The 22418-nt window shown below is 44.3% G+C and overlaps 1 protein-coding gene across 5 annotated transcripts in view; it reads right to left on the reverse strand.

Annotated features, from left to right (window-relative positions):
• The window catches only part of TMEM135 (transmembrane protein 135), a 48009-nt gene extending 27715 nt beyond the window's left edge, over positions 1 to 20294 (reverse strand). For 4 of the 5 annotated variants that reach the window (XM_068135775.2, XM_068135776.2, XM_068135774.2 and 1 more), the window contains exon 1: positions 20066 to 20259. In XM_068135775.2, coding sequence (XP_067991876.2) covers positions 20066 to 20169 — 104 coding nt within the window. In that variant the 5' untranslated portion in view covers positions 20170 to 20259. Of the gene's footprint in view, positions 1 to 20065 lie in introns of all 5 variants that reach the window. The other variant, XM_068135772.2, reaches the window with a different exon arrangement.
• Between the last annotated feature and the right edge of the window lie 2124 nt (positions 20295 to 22418).

A 22418-nucleotide genomic window follows, 5' to 3' on the forward strand; every position in this document is an offset into this window, starting at 1 on the left:
CTTTCCGGATTCGGTTATCCTGTGGGTGTGTTTCTGAGAGGAGAAGGGTGCAACGTCGCAGGGGGACATATTTACTCATTTGTGAATATCTATAAAACTGTCGCACTCAGGGTAGAGTTAATAGTAGAGGGAACTACATTGCGTGCCACACTAAAGTAGGTAAAAATTTATCGGGTCGGGACGCCCCGAGGGTAGAGAAGGGTGCAATGTTGCGAATATGGAATTTGACCTCCATATCCGCTTGTAAATATTCCCCTATCTTCTCCGATACTCCCCAACTCTCCCCTTACCCCATTCCCTAGTCCCATTGTCTGTAAACAACACCCATTAGAGCCGATCTTCCCCTTCATTCCCCCATTAAATGTCGTGCCCAGGTCCCCCGCACCACACGTAGACAATTATAGGACATCTTGCTAGTTATTCTTAATCTATGTCAGTTAAGGACTTGTTTCCATTAATTATGACTCTTCGTTGCACCAGAATGTGATGATATGGCACCAGTAGGAGTTTAGGACCTTCCCATACCTCCCCGCATCTCTTCCCATCATCTCAAGCTCCAACAACAACCACAACAACAGCGGCTTTGCGTCCTCACTCCGGCTCGGTTGGCCGCCATTGAACATGTGCTCGACGGGGTTACCCAGAAGGGGGCTCCCTGTCGGCCCCTCGTCAAGGGCGGAGCCGGTAACCCCCGCACCCAATGAGAAGCCATGGGCCGATGCCATATGGGGCGGAGCTAACGAGCGAGGGCGTGACTCCCCGCCGGATATACGCGGCCCCGCGCCGGACGTGACGTCAGATGCGCCCCGAGCTTGGAAGGAAAAGACGCCACCCTCCCGAGCGCTGAGCGACCTCCCCAGCTTGAGACCAAAGTCGCGACCCACAAGCGCTGTGATACCTTCACGCATCTCTGGACACCACCGTACGTGATTCTGTCCCTGAGCCAGGTGCACCTGGAGCGATCGCTACCCGCTTTCCTGGCCATCAAACCCCGTGTGAGTGAGCCTTGTCCCGCGTTTACCTGTCGTCTGTCCGGGGATAATATAAGTGTGTTTAAGTGCCCACCTTCCTATGTTTCCCTCTTGTCCCTGTAATCTAAACCTTCCGCAATTGTAATAACAACCTTTGAGAACCGTATCCCTGGTGTCGTATTGTGTGATTGTAACCCAGCCGGGTGTCTTCTTTTTCTTATTGAGCCAGCATAGCGCGATTAGTCAACCCCGGGTGCAATCGGGGTAACTTGTACGGATACGGCGGCCATCCCGCTCGGCCCACCATACCATCAAAGTCGTATCTGTAACAATATATTGTTTAGTTATCGTCGATGAGGAATTTGGGGTCGGAATGGGTGATCGGCCTGGGTGACTGGGTCTCGACTAGATGCTGGGCCGCACCAAGGAACGGGCACCCACGTACGGGCACGTCCTAGTTACAGTAATTACAGTAATCATCTATCTATAATTCCAGTAATCTCTGTGTGTGTGTCTGTGTGTTTGTTTGTTTGTCTGTGACCGCTGTTTCTCGACAACCACGGGTCCGATATACTCTGAAACTTGCCAGGTATATTGCTGGGGACCTGAGGATGTGCCTTTTCAAGGTTTCATATTAATCGGAGAAGTAGTTACCGAGCTATGGCGATTTATTTACCAACCGTTCGCTTTGGCTTTGCGAATGGACCAAACCATTTCATGTAAATAGAGGGGGGGGGGGTTCTACCGTACTCGCAAGCCGTTCGCTTTGGCTTTGCGAATGGACCAAACCATTTCATGTAAATAGAGGGGGGGGGGGGTTCTGTGGTCGTTACTGCCACGTGGTTTCAAAGTTTTTTTTTGTTGTTGTTGTTTGCACGCATGTTTTTTTGCACCCACGTACGGGCACGCCCTAGTTACAGTAATTGCAGTAATCTTATTACAGTAATTACATTACATTAACTCAGGCACCTTTTGAGTAAGGAAGCTGATATTTGGACATGACACTGACCAAGTGATGTGGCTGTCAAGGAAAATTTTGATTTATTGATTAATCATTTAATAAATTAACTCGTTGATTTATAAATGACTTATTTAATTAAAATTCCTCAGAGATACATCTTCGGATGAAATACTTGCAGATTGGTTATGCTATGAGCCAATTGATTAAGGAAAATATTTTGTGATGGCCATATTGGCAATTTCGTGGCCATATTCGTGGCAACTCAGTTAGTGCCACTGCACCTTTAAAATGCATCCCTGCGTTCATTTTTCGATCGATTGAGTTGAAATTTTGAACAATCGGATCTGGACTGTCGTTGTTAACGACTCTAGCACGCACCCGTCCAATCAGGATGGAGCGGTATGGTCCCCGGATCATCACTGCCCGCAGTTTTAATTAGTTTTACTTTTTCTCTTGGTCATATAATTTTGAAGACATGCATGTCATGATATAGGAAATGTTTGTTCTGTTGAACGGAATAAATGTTGTTTATTTGTGTGGGTGTGTATTTTTGTGTATTTTGTTTATATTTTCACGGCTAATTCCAGTTAACATCCTGCAAAATTTGCTCGTTTTTCTGGCCGAGTCGAAATTGCGTTGAGTTCCTATGGCATGCGCCATTAAAAGCGCTGTGTAATGGTTGAGCTCCCTTTATTTCGTTTTGGTCATGCGGATGAGCAGACAAAGTGACGAATGCTGCGGCTGGAGCAGTAGAAGCGATGTTTTTTAATTGAAACGATGTAATTTAAGTAAAAGTGGGAGGGGGCAACACCACGCATACCTCTTTTAAGGTGTGTATAAACCCTGGAATAAACGTGGGAGGGGGCAACACCACGCATACCTCTTTTAAGGTGTGTATAAACCCTGGAATATTTCAGCAATCAATACAATGCTGAAACTATGTAAGTTAATTTAATGAGTAATTTAATGAGTAATTTAATGAGTAATTTAATGAGTAATTTAATGAGTAATTTAATGAGTAATTTAATGAGTAATTTAAAGTGGGAGGGGGCAACACCACGCATACCTCTTTTAAGGTGTGTATAAACCCTGGAATAAACGTGGGAGGGGGCAACACCACAAAGCATACCTCTTTTAAGGTGTGTATAAACCCTGGAATATTTCAGCAATCAATACGATGCTGAAATGATGTAATTTACTGTGTAAGATGGTCGACCTTGGGTTTGTTTGGGTTTTGTTGTTTATTTTTGTGGGTGTTTATTTTTGTGTATTTTGTATATATTTTCACGGCTAATTCCAGTTAACATCCTGCAAAATTTGCTCGTTTTTCTGGCCGAGTCGAAATTGCGTTGAGTTCCTATGGCATGCGCCATTAAAAGCGCTGTGTAATGGTTGAGCTCCCTTTATTTCGTTTTGGTCACGCGGATGAGCAGACAAAATGACGAATGCTGCGGCTGGAGCAGTGGAAGCGATTTTTTAATTGTTCAATGATTATTCGATATTGTTATGACTTATTGTCAATAGGTATACTAAGTGGCCATGAGGTAGCCTGTTGCTATGTACAGTTTTATTCTATTGTTGATTATACCACATAGCTGTGGTGATAAAGGAAATGTTCGTTTTAAATAGATGATTATGATAGGACCATGACTATAAAATCATGATGATTATTATGAATGATATCATAGGGTTCAAATGCAGAATGATTGCATGAACTTGGGAAAGAACTTTCAAGCCCTATGGGATAAATTGGGTGTTACAAGCGATGGAGTTTCAAAATTTAGCATGATTGAAGGAATTTTACAGTCTTATTTCAGGAGTTTTACGAAATTTATATTGCCAAGAGATTTGGGTACTATTAAAAGAAAAATGATGAGATATTTTTCCCAAAGAACTTTAATATCTGCCATCCATTTTGGCGGTCTCACGAGTGAAGGATGAGTTGCCTTTAGTGGTTGCAAAGAAAATTTGTGAAGACCAGGCAAAATGGAAAAATAGGTCAGATATGACCCTAGGACAGAACAGTGATTCGTCAATTGACATGAGGTATGAACCAGAGGTGACGACCGATGAGCTTCGATCTCAGTCAATAGATGGACCTGTCCTGACATCATTGGGGAAAGGGCTTATGCAAGGAGTCATCCAAAATGATTAATTTGATTTATTGATGAATATTGATAAATTAATTGAAATTGAATAATTGAATTGAACTGAATAAATTTAATTGAATAAATTTAACTGAATAAATTGAACTGAATAAATTGAATTGAATATATTGATTGTTTGATTGATGAAAATGCGGTCTCAAGAAAGAAGCTTTGATATCTTTGTGAGATATTATCAATGTGAAGACAACCTTGGAAAATTGAGCAAGGTGGTGAGTTATATATAGATATATATGTGCGGTTACCATTGTGTGATTTCCCCTTCAACAGAGCGGACACCTGAGGATTCACCCATTTCATACTGACCCTCTGGCTCATCTGCAAATACTGATCTGTGAGATTGGATTGTGCAAAAGCCACAGGTGAGAGAGATTCTCTGGAAATCACCGTTTGAACAGGTGGAGAGATCCTTCCTGGAGGTACGAGTGAAGCTTTAGAGGAACAAACTACAACACATCCAACGCTACTTTGATAAAAGGCAAAATGGGAAATGGAGCCTGCAAGAATACACAAGGACAACCAGAGATTCCACAAAAAGGTACTTGTACACATCATATGTACGACCGTTATGGTGCCGAAGCTATAAGGCAGGTCGAGAATTGGTATTTGTGGACAAAGGGACATGATGAGGAGTTTCCAAGAGATGGTACATTTGAGCGAAGTCGATTGGAAAGATTGGAACAAAGATTGAAAGCCAGGAAGAGACAGAATCTAACGGTAGACTGGCTTGCATTCCATCTTTGGGATGGTGAATCCAGACAACGGGAACAGCAAGAACGGATGACGGATCTAGAACTTAAAATAAAAAGGATACAGGATACAGTGGAGGAGACAAATGCACAACTGCCCTCGAAATTAGGAATGAAAGTGACAGTTGTCCCATCTGATTTCCAGTTGTCTCCCCAAAAAGGACGGTACAGAGAATTTTTTCGTGTTTCAGGAGATAACGAGAGATTGCAGTGGCAACTCAGGGATGTAGAGATGCAGCCCAGCAATACAAGTGCACAGGTGCACAGACCAGGCAACGACAGAAACCGGTGTTTCAAGTGTGGACGGATGGGACATTGGAAAAGAGGATGTCCGTATACCAAAAGGAAGACAAGTTCATAGGGTAAACCAAGATCAAGGGTACCAGTGCTGACCGATACCTCAGACAATGATTAGGCCTTTATTGCGACAAATCCCAAATGACGATTGGCTTCAACAAATTAGATTACTGGACAAACATGAATAACTGTCGATGATTCTTGGGTCTGAAAAGTTTTCGGAGCAAGAATAATTCATTTTTCTTTTGCTTGTAAGCAAATTGATAATTAATTGATCAAATGCCGAAATTGGATCTTTTATGTTGGGCACAAAATTTTAAATTTACAAAGTTTGGAACAATTGCTTTGCAATTTTTTTGGCAAACCAAGTGACAAGAGTCACATCATGATCAGGTGGGAATTTCGGACTATTGTTCCACACGATTGATAGGTCAGTGGTCGACTGACATACAAATGGGTGGGTAGTCAAATTTGGATAAATTATTGTGGGAACTGAAAGGGTAATGTCAATGTGACGTCATAGGGGTTTTCTAAGAATAAACTTTTTGGTCCATTTGTGTATTAGCGCTTATAAAATTGAAGGACAAATTTTGAGAAATTGAAATAAAGTTGACACCCATCCGGATCTGTAAATAAGGGTTCCAACGCAAACAAATACGCATAATGCATGTGTGTGTGGGTATTTTGTGTCAGTGTTTTTGTTTTTGTGTATCAATCTTACAAGATTGTTGACACCGACAGTGTGCCTTGTCTGAAAAATAGATAGTTCCATGGGGATGGGATCGCATATCGAGAGAATTCGTAAAATAAAAAATAGAAATATAATTTGATTATGAAAATTATCACTTTTGTCAAGGGAGATGGAGAATAAAGATTTGATTTGCTGAGTTATGAGCAGCTATTCATTAATAGTAAAAAATTGGAAGTAATCTTGGGATTCCATTGTGATAGAATTTATATGAGAATCAAAGCTATTTATGGATATGAGCTTCATAAAAAATGTGGGAGTACAAAATTAGCCAAATTTTGGAGAGGTCTTACACTGACTTCCCAGAGTACTCTGCTCACGGATTTTATATATATATAAACTTGAATTTTATCAGAATATAAATTGGGCTGTATGTATGGATGTGTATAAGGCATAGATGATATGGGAAAATAGTAAAGGAAATTTTGCTGGTTTGAACTATTGTGAGTTTTGAGTTCTGGAGTTCAAACAAAGTCACTGGTTAACAGATGAGAATGGATAGTAAATAAATTCTTCGATGCTGGGTAAATTAACTACGATATTACTAAGACTTATGAGAGCTATTGTTCTTCCTTACACCAGTGCGAAATTATTGGGGAAAAAATATATATATATATTAGATCCAACATAATGAATCTATAAATGAATGTCAGATGGATAATATCCTCAATTTGTACTAATTATTTGATTGTGGGTAAAGGAATTAATTTATCATAGTGGATTGTTAACAGCAGCCTGAAAATGTCCTGAGAGTGCATCCATGTAATCGGAAATCCCAGATTTGTTTTTACAAACAACATTTTGGTAGAGGTCTTGTGTGGACGAGCACTTCCTTGGTAGATAAAAAACGGTACTGCATGCTGGCAGCCACTTTTGCGGCCAGTTAGGCCAAACAAATTGAGAGGAAATTGTAGTTATATACGTAAGTTACACATGGCTATTTGTAAAAAGGAAATTTGTTGAGATGGGAAACATTTTTCGAAGGTTTATTAAAGTGTTATAATATGACATGTGGCAAGGCAAACTATTGGATGGGAAAATTAGATCTGGCTATAGAATAAATTTATTGACCCCTTGAAGTTAATTCTTCGAATCATTGTTTCACTGGCATTTTTTGTTCAAATTGGAAATAGTTTGGTAGAGCTTTGGTTAAAACCTTTGGTTGCGGTATCTTGGAACGAAATGATAAACCATAGGAGATTGATAAGAATAGGGAAAAAAAATATATGGACCCAAAATAGAAAGTTGGATTAATGCCCCTCATTGCAAACAAGCACATGGGGCTAAGGTGGACGATCCCACAGAAAATGAGGCTGCACCTAGCAGCCCAGCAGAACATTCAGTGGCAGATAAATGATAGTCGTGATTTACAGTCATTTGAATTACATTTTAACACCCCTTGCATTGATAAACATTACATTTTCAACATGTGATATTCCTACTTGGGATAGTGACATTTATTTGCCTACATGACATACAATTACCTGCTGATATTAATACAACATGAGTGAAAAAATGTATCACAACTACACTCATGATCAGGGGATTGAGTTCAACCCCGGGAGATAGGGGGATCAGGGTAAGACAAATAATCTGATTTATGTTACATATTAAGGGATTTTCTTTATTTACCTTTTAGGAAGCTTGTTAGTTTGGTATATAATGTTGAATGTCATCGACATATAATTATGTCATAGGTATGAATATATACAAGGAGTAGCAGACTTGTTTGTTGGTTTAGTAGTTATATTGGCAATTGTTTTAGTGGTGGCTTGCTTGAAAGCCTTAGTGACGGTGTGTTTGAATAAGGTAACCAACAACACGATGATAACGCATGAAGTGACAAATGAGGAAAGAAATGTGGAACCACAAGAGGAAGACTTTTATGGCGACATAAATACTGAGATTAAAAGATTAAATCAAGTGATGTTGCAAATGAATACAGTAGAATTAAGATAATGACATAACGACAATGTTATGAGTTGTGTCAATTACAATATCAGTGAACTCATATCACCACGAGTGACACACTGTTAGGAAAAAAAAGGGAAAAGAAAAAGTGGAGAGGAATTATGGTAATAATACATTATGCTTAATTTGTTGGTTTGGGAAAATTGTTGTTGGCAATTAGATATTCCCGTTTGTGATTGTAATCATATACAATTTATTTTCTTAGAGTAGTGCTAAAATACCTGCATGAGTTAATTTTTGAACTATATTAACCTGAAAGCAATTGTGGATGCTATTCTTAGTTTAGTAGTGAAATACATACCTGATTGAATATTATTTGTGTGACGCATATAAATGAATATAACTTTTTTTGTGTTAAGGAAAAACAACAAATTGTTGAATGTGAAACTGTCGGAAGATATACATGATTATGCTGATTTCATGGTAAGATGTACCCTATCTGATTCAGTGTGTGTGGAAAGCAGATTCAGATGTGACTGAGCATAAGGATAAGACGAGATCACATTTGAAGGGGGTGCTAACGGAATTGGGAAGAAGTTCGAGAAAGAAAATTTGTGGCTAAAAAAAAATGAAGTTAAACGTGGCATACACCCTCTTTCTCAAAGAATGATGAAGACATTCTCCCGTGTAACTTGGAGATGGATGCTTACCTTCACCAAGGAAATTTATGTGACCATTTGCCTGGATCACACTGCAACATATGAAAGAAAGGCGATCACTTACTCTTGTTCGAAGGCTTGGAACATTCATCACATCAGAAGTTGCAGGACAACGACACCTTACCTGCAACCTCTGTGAAATGCGGGGACATATGTTATTACTTCACCAACTTCCGGGGAGCCAGCATGGAGCTGCAAACAAATGGCTGTGCCTTTTCACAACAGCTGTGCACGATTCTGCGGGCCACTCCTGGTATGGACCATGGATGACCTGAACACCATGGTCCCAACATCATTGTGGATGCATCCGGCATCCCTGTTCCACATCTTGCTGGCCAATCAACGTCACACCAATACTTGCTGCCCACTCACAATGAGGGAGGAGGCAAGTCGACTACAACTGGGTGAAGGCCTTGTTCAGGAATTACTATGGTTTACAGCAAAAAGTGGCAAGAATGCTACATGGAGAGCAGGGTCAGTCTATGACTCCGCAATGTTACCACAACAGCGAAATCCTACATGAAGTAGTGCAGGTGCTATGAAGACATTAGGAGAAAATGTTTCATACCTGGATTCAAACACAAGTGATCAGCCCTTCCTTTCAAACAAAGTCAACATTTGTGTGGAGGCAAACGTTTTTGCCAGATGGTGCAGATGCTTTACAAAACTTGAAAATGAAGTGAAATTGTTGTATCTTGGTGATGGTGAAGTGTTGTTTTGAAAAGATATTTGTGATGCAAATGCAATAGATTGAACAATATGGAAGGAGTCAATGACCAACGAAATGTTTTGTGATTCTTGCAGGATGACGGTGTATGCCTAAGGGAATTTGATTACCAAAGTTATGGTTTGAATACTTGTATTGATATTTACTTGTAGATATTGATTATTTACTTATACTTGTAATGATGTTTACTTGCAGTGATTGATTATTTACTTATACTTGTATTGATGTTTACTTGCAGTGATTGATTGTTTACTTATATTGATGTTTAGATTAATGGTTAATATAAACAAAAACAAAAAGATGAGGGAATTGTGGAAATGTAACTCATTGATTGGGACTGGTAACGAAGCAGATAGACGATTTCGTAAATGAATGTCAGGAATGTGCACGAACATGGTAATCTCTTGTCCACCTGGTCACAGCCCCAGGCTGGAGCACCCCCCTATTGTTTGGTAAATGGAACTCGCAGCAGGAGGGGAGCGAGCTGGTGCCAGTGAGGCGACCGAGTAACGTTTGCGGAAAACGGATTAGGATTAGCGGAGGAAGGATTAATACTGCGGTGCCCATAAAAGAGTGAACATCTCCTTGACTCAGGAGCACTCATCCTCAGAAGCCCTGCCCGACGGAATGAACGCGTACCACGAGTACGGCGCTGCAGCCACGAAAGAGGGACTATGCGGATAGAGTTACCTGGTCCATTGAGTTAAACGGTAGTTATTTGGTATTGGAATGAAGTGAACAACCAGTTAATAAAGTTGTGATCTTTTGTAAACCTGTGACATCATTGGAGTCTTGAGTCCCATCACACTTCCCCGACAAAGCTATATAGTTTTCAAATCTTACTGCACATGTTGGGCGGTTGGGCAATTCAGTTTTGAGTATCGTTTGCTGGCATGAGTGAAGAATAAGTAAATTGGATAACTGTTTTCAAATTGTGAAACACTTGAAATATGAGATCTCCCTAAAACTGGAGGGTGAATCAATTTTCCTAAACTGAATTTTTTTTTTTCTAAAATGGGGGAAATGTGGGGAGTATGGGGGAGCCGGAGCTGTGAAGGCTGTTATAAATATATTTCTTGTTTGGTTCCGAGGCCAGAGGAAGATTATACGAGATGTTTGCATCTATTGCTAAGAGGTGAAGCGTGGAGGTCCCAGACTCAAAGTATCAACCTTCGTTTCGGTGAAGGATTGTGATGGGCTAGGTTGTGAAGTTTTGTTGTTCTCAGAGTTTTGTTCCAAGGGCTCTTTTCTGGATCGTCACTGAGCCCCGTGCAGCCTCCGACTGTAGTTATTTGTGGTAATGTTCCCAGGGGTGGTTTTTAGGCTGTGTAAGGTTCTTTTTTATCATTCACGTTGCTCCAATTATCACTGGTAAAATTTCGGCAGTCTTTAGCTTCCAGGTTCTTTTCACTTCATTCTTAAGGTCTTGATATTTGGTCATTTTCTTGCTTTCTGCATTATTTAGACCAATATCACTGGGTACTAAAACCTCAATTAGCAATGCCTTCTTTTCCTTTTTGTGTCTTAGTACCATGTCTGGTCGCAGTGCTTTCTTTTTATGTCCACGCTTGATGGGATCATCAGGTCGTACGTGAACATTATGTCCTTGTTTTCAATGATGGCTTTTGGTTCATGTGTCCATGAGTTTTGTGCAACTGGGATATTGAAATTTCTGTAGATGTGCCAGTGTATTACTCTACATAACTTGTTGTGCCTTTGAGTGTACAGCTGTTCTGACATGAGTTATTCTTACATCCTGATAGGAGGTGACTCGTGCTTTCTATTTTTACCTTTCAGAACCTACTCTTGTTCGATTGACTCAGTCCTGCAATCTTCTGAAAGCCATTCGTGTAGTTTCCTTAGTTTTGAACATTAATAAATGATTCGTTCTCCCTCCCAATTGAGCTGACCGCTTCTTAGCCATTGCAATAATCCTTCTTTGTCTATCCTCAATCTGTTTAATTATTCTTTAATTAAAGCTGCCATTTCTGTTTGGTGCATGACATCTTCTAATCACATCTGTTTTTGGAAGTTTTTTGCAAGGTGAGTGAGAGATACCTTTTCTGGCTTGTTGTGTTCATGCTTGCACACAAATTTTACTCGGTGGTCTGTTGAGCCTTTCACATACTCTGCTATTTTTACAGTCGTCGCTCTGTGCACTTAGTCGAGTTCCATCAGGCCGCCACCTCCTTCTTTCCTCGGCAGTTATATTATTGGGATGCACAGATTTTTGTATAATATTTTGTGGATAGTGAGGAGTTTCCTTGTTTTGATATCCAGTTTGTTGATTTCCAGTTGTGGCCAGTTTACTATTCCACAGCTGTATTTGAACACCGGTACTGCTAGTTGGTTGATGGCTTTGATTTTGTTCCTTGGGGAGAGGTATGTTTTCAGGATCAGTGTCGTTCTATGCAGGTATTCTTTGGTACTTGTTTTGCACATTTGTTTGTGATATATTTGGTGGCCCTCTTCTACTCCAAGGTATTTGTAAGATGCTTCGTTGTCTGGCTCCTGTGTTGATATATCGAAGTCGATTTTTATGTTGTCCAATTTTGTTGGTTTACTTTGCACAAATGTGGACTTGGCACACTTATCTTGGCCAAATTTCATTTGAGTTTCATCGGGGTACCGTTTCACTAATTTCAGTTGTTCTGCCAATTTTTTGTCGTGCGGTGCAAAGAGTTTTAAATCATCCATGTACAGTCGATGAATCACCTTTATTGTTTCTTTCTTTGGACGTTCTTTTATTGGATGTTAGGGTGTATCCATAGCCTTGCTCATTAATGACGTTATTTAGTGGGTCCAGGGCCAGGGAAAACAGGAGAGGAGAAAGACTGTCTCCCTGAAAGGTCCTGCATCGTATTTTCACTCCTGTTATTTCAATCTTTCCTTCTAAGTGCTGCAGGATTAGTATGGTATTCCATAGATCCACGGCTTTCTCAATCAGCTTGATTATTTTGGGATTTATCTTGTACATTTGCATGCACTTTATCATCCATGAATGTGAGATACTGTCAAAAAAAGCTTTTTTATAGTCTATCCATGCTGTGGACAATTTTGTTCTTCTCGTATTGCAATTTTCGAGTATGGCCTTGTTTAGTAGTCGGTGATCTATTGTTCCATAACATTTTCTCTTGCATCCCTTTGGTTCTGCCTCTTGCTTCCTTGTTGTGTTAGGTGGTGGTACATCATTACTGTGATGATTTCTGTTAAAAGTTTGTATGTTGTTGGTAGACAGGAGATGAGAAAGACTGTCTCCCTGAAAGGTCCTGCATCGTATCTTCACTCCTGTTATTTCATGTTATGATTTCATTGGTCGGTTCATTGGTCGGTATTTTTTGGGGTAGTTGGGTCTCTTCAGATTTTGGGACAAGGAAGGTGCTGCCTTCTGTAAGCCATTCATCCATTTCATAATCTCCTTGAATAAGTTCATTGAATGCTCGAGTGTCGTGAACATGGAGGGCATCAAATTCCATGATTACAATTCTTATTTTACTTTAGCCAGAAGTTTGGAATCCCATCTGGGCCAGGGATTTTGAAGTTTGCCATCTTTACAAGTTGTTGTCATCTTTCTGCATAATTATTACCCTGCACTCGCAAAGCAAAGAGCAGGGTTAAGCATTCAGTTACGTACGTACGTGAGCCATGTGCTGTGTGTGTGGTGTCTGCATTAAAAAAATTCATTTTCTTGGCAACCGTTGGTCCGATTGACATGAAATTTTACCGTAGGAGCGCATCTGCCTGTAGATTTTTTTTTTGCTGATAATTATGACGTCATAGGTCACATGGTACGGACGCCATCTTGGAGAAACGTTACACCTCCATATCTCCCAAACCACTTAATGGAAAAAAATTGAAATATGGCTCATTGTCAAGCACTCCCCATGGGGAAAAAGATATGTTAATGATGTCATCAGTACCGTAATAATGACGTCATAATTTGGCAAGTACAACGCTTGATTCCATCAGTATGAATTTTTTTCTCTGCAATTCTTGGACCGATTGACACGAAATTTTCACCACAGTTGCGCCTCCTCCTGCAGAATATTTTAATGATAATTATGATGTCATAGTTCAGCGGTAAAGGCGCCATCTTGCAAAAACCGAAAAACTTTGCCCCTTCTATATCTCCAATCCCACTCCATGGAAAAAATTGAAACATGGCTCATTGTCAAGTACTTACCATGGGGAATAAGATAGGTTAATGATGATGCATTGGTGTCTTCATTATGATGCCATAAATTGACAGGGACAACGCTTAGATCATTTTGAAATTTATTGAGCGTGATCTACGCAACATTTATATTAGAGAATATAAATGTATGTCACGTGGTCTGGCAGCTATATTGGATCAAAGAAACAAAAACCCTTCAAAAACAAAAGAGATCACTCGCACCAAGTTGACTGCACAGGTTAGTATTGTCCTGTGGACGACTCTATTAAGACAGAGCATCCACAGATGGAATCGAGCTTAACGAGGCGTTTCCAATTCAACGGCGGATCATACACGAGCAGGGGGGTTGGGGGAGAATGCCGCGGCTTACCTGATGGTCCGACGACGTCTTCACCCTTTGAAAAGAACTCACAAACGAAAACGGAATTAAAGTTGGTTGGGAAAATAATATGATCACAGGTTTAATATGGTGTCGGGACAGGAAAATAACGCGCCGGTAATCACTAAACCCCCTAGGTTAGGATCCCACTCACAGACTTCAAATACACACAATGGAAGGATGAATCAAAGGAACCGTTGTGTTCACGTTTGTGCTTATCTGTCTGGATGTGGTCGTCAGGAATCGTTCAGGCTCCAAGCGTGCAGTCCGGCACGGCTCCGATCCTCGGAAACCGCTTGGCCGTCGGCGCGAACAGGACTCGATGACACCTCTCGCTCGCGCGCTTCCGAGCCCACGTCCGCCGGTGCGCGGCAAGCCCCGCGTCCCCGCATGATGAATAACCAGGGCGGAGATCGTCGGCGCTCCACAGGTAAAGGTCCACATGGGAACGAGAAGGCGAACAGGGAGGAGGTCCAAGCAGGAACGAAAGCCAAAACGAGAAGAGCCAACGCAAAATGGACAGTCCAGAGCAAGAGGGCCAAGGGAAGAGAGGCAGAGGCGAAAAGCGAAAATATCGGTCTCCGCTCTCTTTTATCAGATGTCCTCTGACATCACTGGCACTTCCTCCTCCAACCAGTGCGTCGCTTCTAGCCTTCCCGAATCTTCTGATCTCATCCGTCTCCTCCCATTGGCCGAGCGCTTGGCACCCTGCTCCCATGCCATTGGTCGGTGGCCAATCACAAGTCCTTCTTTACTCTCCAATCGGTGCTCTTGGTGTTGCTCACCCCTACCCCTCCTGTCAATCACGAGCTCTCGTGGCTCTCGACCCGCCTGTGCGATGTCTGCTTACCATGGCGCCGTAGTGTGTGGCTGCTTCCTGTCTGCTCTTCCGGTCAGTTTTATCGTCAGTAATTGTAAGGGGGGATTTAATTAATGTGTGCACGAATGGATCTATCTACTGTTTGTGATGTGTTGCCATAAGGGACACCGGAATGATCACAGAGGTTTGACATACCGGTGAGTTAGCCTAATCCCTATTCTACCTATCACCCGATCATCCTCGTATGATCACAGGTACACACTTAATCCGACATTCGGCTAACAGAACTTATTACGGTACACCTAGATTCCCTAGCACGACAGACGAAGCACCTACCTATGCAGATCTACCTAAATCAATATATGCCCTTCCCCAACCGACATAACAGTATTCGATGAATACCATCTAGTTACTTAGGGCATTTCCTCGAGATGTTGCTCCTTCTATCCCAGGTTTCGGATCCATTCTGCCTCCTTATTGTGTTCTTTTTTGATCTTCATAAATTCCTTTTCAGAATTGTTACATTTCATCTTTTTCTCACAACTTCATAAATTTCACACATTCTTAGATGGGACAGGAGGGGATGAGACATATGTGTGTATGTGTGTGAATGTGCGTCCACATGTATGTGTGCTTTATATCCACTGCCACCAATTGTATTAACAGGAAATGGTAAGAACTTGACACTGTGGGGTAACCCCATTGGGACATAATCCACAGGCATGGGACCAGTGGGGATATTGATGGTATGGGCGTGGCGTGCGCTCGGTTGTTGGAGCCACGCCCCCTTAAGTTTTTGGTGTGTTATAAAAGATGCATGAGTTCCGGTCGCGAGTTAATTCTGTTGGAATAAAGGAGCTTTGAACAAGCTGAGAAGTGTCTCATCCTCTCGTTATCCGCAACTCCTACATTGGTGACCCCGTCTTGCTCTCGAACGTTTTCGGAGCTTCAAACGAACATGGCGACAAGCGCAGTTTAGATTAAACTGCCGGAGTTTTGGGAACGACAAGCTGTCGTTTCGTTCGCACAAGCTGAGGCCCAGTTCGCCATTCGGAACATTTCTGCCGGCAACACGAAGTATTATTATGTCGTGTCTGCGCTCATCGGCTCCACTGCGACCAGAGTGGTGAGCCTTCTCCAGGATCCTCCGAAGGGCCGCAAGTACGAGATGCTAAAGGCGCTGCTGCTCGTAACCTTCGAGCTCACGGAGGCCGAGCGCGCCCGCGAACTACTTTCTCTACCCGGGATGGGTGACTCCAAGCCGTCGGAGCTTATGGACCACATGTTGTCTCTCCTGGGCAGCCACCGACCATGTTTCCTCTTCAAAGAACTGTTCCTGCAACAGCTGCCAGGTCAGGTACAGACAGCCCTGGCCAACTCGTCTGTTAAGGATTTCCGCACCCTGGCCAGGGAAGCAGACAAGTTTTTCTCCGCAGACAAGACAAGTCCGCAGACAAGACAGCAATGTAGTGCAGCTGCATGGGACCCCAGCCCCGTCGAGCCCACACCGCTGGCGGACACCGTCGCAGCCGCCATTACGGCCAGCGGCGGAAGGCCCCAGGCTTGTGATTTTACCATGCAAGGTTTGGGCCCAAGGCCAAAGCATGCCGGCCACCCTGCAGCTTCAGCGAGTCGGGAAACGGGGTGGCCGGCGCTCGTTAACTGCCATGAGCGTCGACCGTTCGGGCCGTTTGTTGTTCATTCCGGACACCAACTCCGGACGTCGTTTCCTCTGCGACACAGGGGCCCAGGTGAGCGTTCTACCTGCGTCGGCTTTGGACCGGGAGGCCGGGAGTCACGGCCCCGCCCTGGAAGCCGCCAACGGCAGTGCTATTCAGACTTTTGGCAAACGGACCGTGGCACTGTGCTTGGGCGGGCAGCGGTTTACATGGGATTTTGTCACGGCGAGGGTGTCCACCCCCTTGCTGTGTGCTGATTTCCTCTGCGCCAACGGCCTATTGGTGGGTGTTAAAAATTTGCAGCTCATTAATGCGGAGACATTCAGTTCTCTTCCATGCTCACTAAGCGGGTCCGCTTCGACGAGGCTTGCGTGCACGCTCTCGACCTCTGATGAGTTCGCCCGCCTCCTCACTGAGTTCCCGGCCCTTACACGGCCCACCTTTTCAGCCGTTGCCGTAAAGCACGCGGTGGAGCATCACATTCCGACCACCGACCCGCCAGTCTACGCCCGGGCTCGACGCCTCGACCCGGCGAAACTTGCTATCGCAAAGGCGGAGTTCGACATGTTGGAGCGTCTTGGCATCGTGCGACGGTCCGCCAGCCCGTGGGCCTCGCCTCTCCACATTGCGCCGAAGCCGGGTGGCGGGTGGCGCCAGTGCGGGAATTATCGCCGCCTTAACGACGCCACTACCCCTGACCGCTACCCAATCCCGCACATCCAGGATTTTTCCGCCCGCTTGGCTGGTGAAGTTTTTTTTTTTTCTAAAGTGGACCTCGTTCGTGGTTACCACCAGGTCCCCGTCCGGCCGCAGGACGTTCCAAAGACCGCGGTGATTACACCGTTCGGGCTTTTCGAATTCCTCCGTATGCCTTTTGGGCTCAAGAACGCGGCCCAGGCTTTCCAGCGCCTGATGGACAGCATGTTGCGGGATTTGCCATTTCTGTTCATCTACCTGGACGAATCTCCTCCTGGAATGAAAAATGGCCTCTAAAGGTGTTTTTTTTTTTTTTTACCTGGACGATATCCTCATCGCCAGCGCTTCCAGGACGGAGCACATGCTTCACCTCCGAGCGCTCTTTGAACGCCTCAGTCAGCACAGCTTGATCATTAACCCGGCCAAGTGCTTGTTCGGGGTGGCTTCAATTGACTTTCTCGGCAAGAGTGATGTAGGCGTAGGCGTAGTAGTAGTAGGCGAGATGTCTCTCGGTCGCTGCTCTCAAATGTTGTGTTTGTGTCCTTCCCCCTCTCTCCCCATCTTGTCTACCGCTCCCGATGTTATATGTTTTGTGTCGGTTTGTCTTTGTGTTTGATTAATGTTCGCTCTTTCACGAGCCTCGATGTTGTATACAAAAAAAAAAAAAAAAAAAAAAAAAAAACGCATCACGAGGAAGGGGGCCGTCCCACTGCCGTCTGAAGTGGAGGCTGGGAAGGATAATACGGTCACCGATTGTCTCCCCCGGTCCATAGCTGGCGCGGTTCACCTTGGCATCGACTACACCCGCATGGCGGCCGATTAGATCTCCGACCCGGATGTCCAGGCCTGCAGGGCGGCGGTCACGGGGCTTTGACTGTCTGATGTGCTGTTCAAGGACACGGGCACCATGCTACTGTGCGACGTATCTTTGGGACAGCCTCGCCCCGTCGTACCCACCAGCTGGAGACGGCTGGTGTTCGATGCCGTCCACGGTCTTTTTCACCCTGGCAGGAAGGCGTCGCAATAGTTGGTGGCGGCGAAGTTCGTTTGGCACGGGCTAAGGAAGGATGTGCGCGACTGGGCCAACACCTGCGTCGAGTGCCAACGCTCGACGGTGCATCGCCATACTCAGGCCCCATTGGCACCATTCACAGTGCCCGAGCGACGGTTTGACCATGTTAACGTGGACCTGGTAGGGCCCCTCACCCCCCCTCGCGGGGATTCACACACCTCCTCACGATGGTCGATAGGACCACCAGGTGGCCAGAGGCCGTCCCGCTCACATCTACAACGTCCGCCGATGTGGCCCGGGCGTTCATCGGCACTTGGGTTGCCCGTTTTGGCGCCCCCTCGGACATCTCTTCGGACAGGGGGCCCCAGTTCACTTCAGAGCTCTGGGGTGCTGTCGCCCAGGGGTTGGGGGTAAAGCTCCATCGCACCACTGCATATCATCCCCAGGCTAATGGATTGTGTGAGAGGTTCCTTCGCTCTATGAAAGCTGCTCTCAGGGCCAGCCTCCGGGATGACAGTTGGGCCGACAGACTCCCGTGGGTCATGTTGGGCCTCAGGACAGCCCCTAAGGAAGACCTCCAATCCTCATCCGCAGAGCTTGTCTATGGCCAGCCGCTGCGGGTTCCCGGGGAGTTCATGCCTGACGCCACAAGCCCCTGGTCCGCTGCCCGTCAGCGGTCGGTTCTCCGGGAGAATGCCAAGATGTTTGCACCAGTGCCCACATCTCAACATGGTTTGCCTCAGGCCCACGTCCTGCCGGATCTACATACAGCGGAGTCCATCTTTGTTCACCATGACGCACACCGGGGCCGCTTCGGCCGCCTTACGATGGGCCTTTCCGCGTTCTGGAGGCCGGGTACAAGTCCTTCGTGGTCGACATCGGTGGCAAACCGGACCACCTTTCGGTGGACCGCCTCAAGCCGGCTCACTTGGACGTAGACCAGCCCCCTTGGTTGGCTCAACCCCCACGACGGGACCGTCCCCGGTTGGCCCGCCCACCGCCAAGCCGCTAACAGTCCCTGCTCGGGTCATCAGTCATTTCGGCCGGGTGGTTAAGGCCCCCCAAAAACTGACATTGCCCGTGCAAGTGAATTCTGGGGGGGCGCATGTGGGGGTTACCCCATTGGGACATAATCCACAGGCACGGGACCAGTGGGGATATTGATGGTATGGGCGTGGCGTGCGCTCAGTTGTTGGAGCCACGCCCCCTGAAGTTTTTGGTGTGTTATAAAAGATGCATGAGTTCCGGTCGCGAGTTAGTTCTGTTGGAATAAAGGAGTTTTGAACAAGCTGAGAAGTGTCTCGTCCTCTCGTCATCCGCAACTCCTACAACACCTCTCATCCACGGATATTTATCGTATTTCCTACATTTTCGTGAATCCGATTTGGCATCCAGGAACACAACAATTAAGATTAACCATTTTGAAATTGCCACTCTTTCCTTCAAATCCTTAAAATTATGTTTAACAGATTATTTGAATTAGGCCTACAGATTTCCAGCTCACAACGGCAGGTTAAAGGTTCACCGACGAGCTGAAGCGAGACACTGGAGACACTGAAGCCACTGAAGAGACAGACAAACACAGACACACACACACACACACACACACACACACACACACACACACACACACACACACACACACTTGCATTAATGTGTCATCTCGAAAGTTTGTGAATGAGAGTAGAGTATGATTATCGGTGTAGGAAATGAATAGCAGCTGGCATTTCGAGCGTTAACCATTCATCAGAGAAAACAAGAGCAAACTTGTTCGAAAGTTTCAAACATGCCAGTGCAAATCAATTGCATGTTTGATGGGCAAGGCTTTGAAATCTCCCACACCCAAAAGAAAACCTTTTCCATCATCATTTGTTACTCCCCCAGTGGAAATATACAGAAATGAAAAACTCATGGACCACTGTCAAACTGATGCTCCGACCCAACCTCAAACTTTAAGAAACTTAGTTCACACTGAAACATCAAAGCATCTACGGGAATTGCTGGAAATATGTAGTTTAAAGCACCACAAGGGCAAGTCAATCGCTGGCGGCACGTACGAGGTAGAGCGGCGTGTAGATGCGAAAGGACTCATCCAGCGCTGCCAGAGTGACGTCAGCGAACGAAGTGATACACGAGGTACTCCACGTGTGGCCGATCTCATCGCAGTCGAGCGGTAAGCTTTTGCTATGCGCCGCCATGACGTCGCGGCACCCACCAGCGACAAAACGACAACCCCAACCACACCTCTTCGGGAGTACCAAGATGGAGGAAAGCGATCGACAATCCGAAATTCAAATAAAAATAATAATCCTTTAGGCAGGCCCAAACAAAATTCTATGCTCAAGATTATTGGTAAAAAATACTTGAAATATATGAGTCGGCTTATTTGAAATATATAAAAAAGATTAAACAGCGTGTGTGTTCTATTACCAAGCAGCTCGCCAAGCGGCTTAAGCACCCAAACAAGCACTCCATTCGAAACCGTTAATAAGGAACGGCTGGCTTGGGCAGCGATACCAAACTGCTTGATAATGGAACACACCCATGGTCAAGATGCTTATCGTCGAAGATGCAATGAATACCAAGAAAAACGAAACAACAAAACAAACGCAACTGTAAATCTATATCCGGCTTTTCCTTTGTGGCTATTATTCATCGCCATAGCGGAACAGTTCTTTGAACGAATAACCATAGAGATAGAGTTCTATTATAGACCATCTATAATATAACTCTCTGCGAATAACCAATCATATCTGTGCAATCTGCACTGACACACCATTCCATGATTACAATTATTTTCCTTTTCATCGATAAAGCAAGACAAATACATTTTATCAGAATAAAGGAAAAAGGAACCTCATTGGAATAAAAAAAAATTAAACAACAACAACAATCATCGAGTACTGTATACGAGCTGCAGCCATTGAATACACCGCCATGATCGCTGGATTGGAGGGAGTCCATTCGTGGGATTTCATGGGGCTGCTGTTGCGGTTGTAGACCAGGAAAGCTTTTACTTTAAAAGGTAGTCAATCCTAAATAATAACAGAGAAAGGTTAGTAAAGTGCCCAATAGGGGATGAGAAAAGGACTGATCAGTGATCAGATCACAGATGAGGTTTCAACAAAGGGACATATTTTAAGAAAACAAATATGGACGGAATATTTGATCTTACAAACTATTACCTCCTCTCTCTTACACACCCCATATACCCTCCTTTATTCTAGCATTATAACTTCTCTTACTCTTTCTCAATTTATTCCTGTACATTTAATGTAGACTGATCCATGGACGCCATCATCATTCCCAAGATTTTTGGTTACTGCATTGTCAAATTTCTGTCATATAGTTATAGCATGGACAGCTTCTTCTTCGTTTGGATGCACCACAAGGCTGCTGGCTGGGTCGCATCATTGGCTGAGGACGTGACTCAGTGACTGTGACGCTGATGCAGTGCCCTCTGCTGGTTCGGGCTGGGATTAGTAATTTGTTTAGGATGCCAGTGATAGGTCGCCTACTATTCGTGAGGATATTTCAAAAAGATGTGGAGGACTTATGACAAAACTAGGTGGATGAGTTGCTTAGATGACAAGAACAAGAAGATTCCATTTTGGTTCAGGTCCGAATCCAGATATGACCTATCAGTTATCTTGCGATTGGATCACGAGTCACAACGAGGTCTTCTGGACCAGACCATCAGGACAAGGGAGCATCTTCCCTGGAAAAGTCCATTGGACCTCTCGGATCGTGCTGAAACTTAAACTCGAGATAATACAAATTGTGTTTTTGACTTTGGAAAAAAAACAAAAACAACATATACTCACAGGACAAAAAAAACAAAAGGACTCCCTGCAGGTACTTTTTTTTTTTGGTATACAAGATCCAGGCTCGTGTAAGAACTAACATTAATCAAAAAAAAAAAACAGACACATAAAACATAATAAAGGGAGAGCGAGACAAGATGGGGAGAGAGAGAGGGAAGCACACAAGTACAACAGTAGAGAACAGGGACATCGAGAGATCTGTGGGAGGGAGAGGGCTTGGGGGGGGGAGGCATGGGAAGGGGGTGGGGAGGATGGGAGAGGTATAAAACACAAGGACACTGCTAGGAATTTCAGGAAAGAAGTTGGTATTTCAAAAAGTGGATCTGGGGTGAATTAACGGGGGTAGAAAAGATCAAGGTTTTGGATGGGGGAAGTTAAGAGATGGTGGTGAACAGCTGTTTTAAAGACCTGGAGGGAGGAGTGGGATTGAAGAGGGTGAGGGAGTTTGTTCCAGAGGCGGGAGAAAAGTGGAATGAAAGAGTGAAGGTGAGCAGAGAGTTGATTTTGGCAGTTTAACCATAAGAGGGTTGCTGGCAGATCTTGTGCGACCTGAAGGAATATTTGGGGGACAGAGCACAGACAAAGC

This window comes from Myxine glutinosa, chromosome 14, assembly GCF_964187855.1.
Source record: "Myxine glutinosa chromosome 14, kmMyxGlut1.1, whole genome shotgun sequence".
NCBI lineage: Eukaryota > Metazoa > Chordata > Myxini > Myxiniformes > Myxinidae > Myxine > Myxine glutinosa.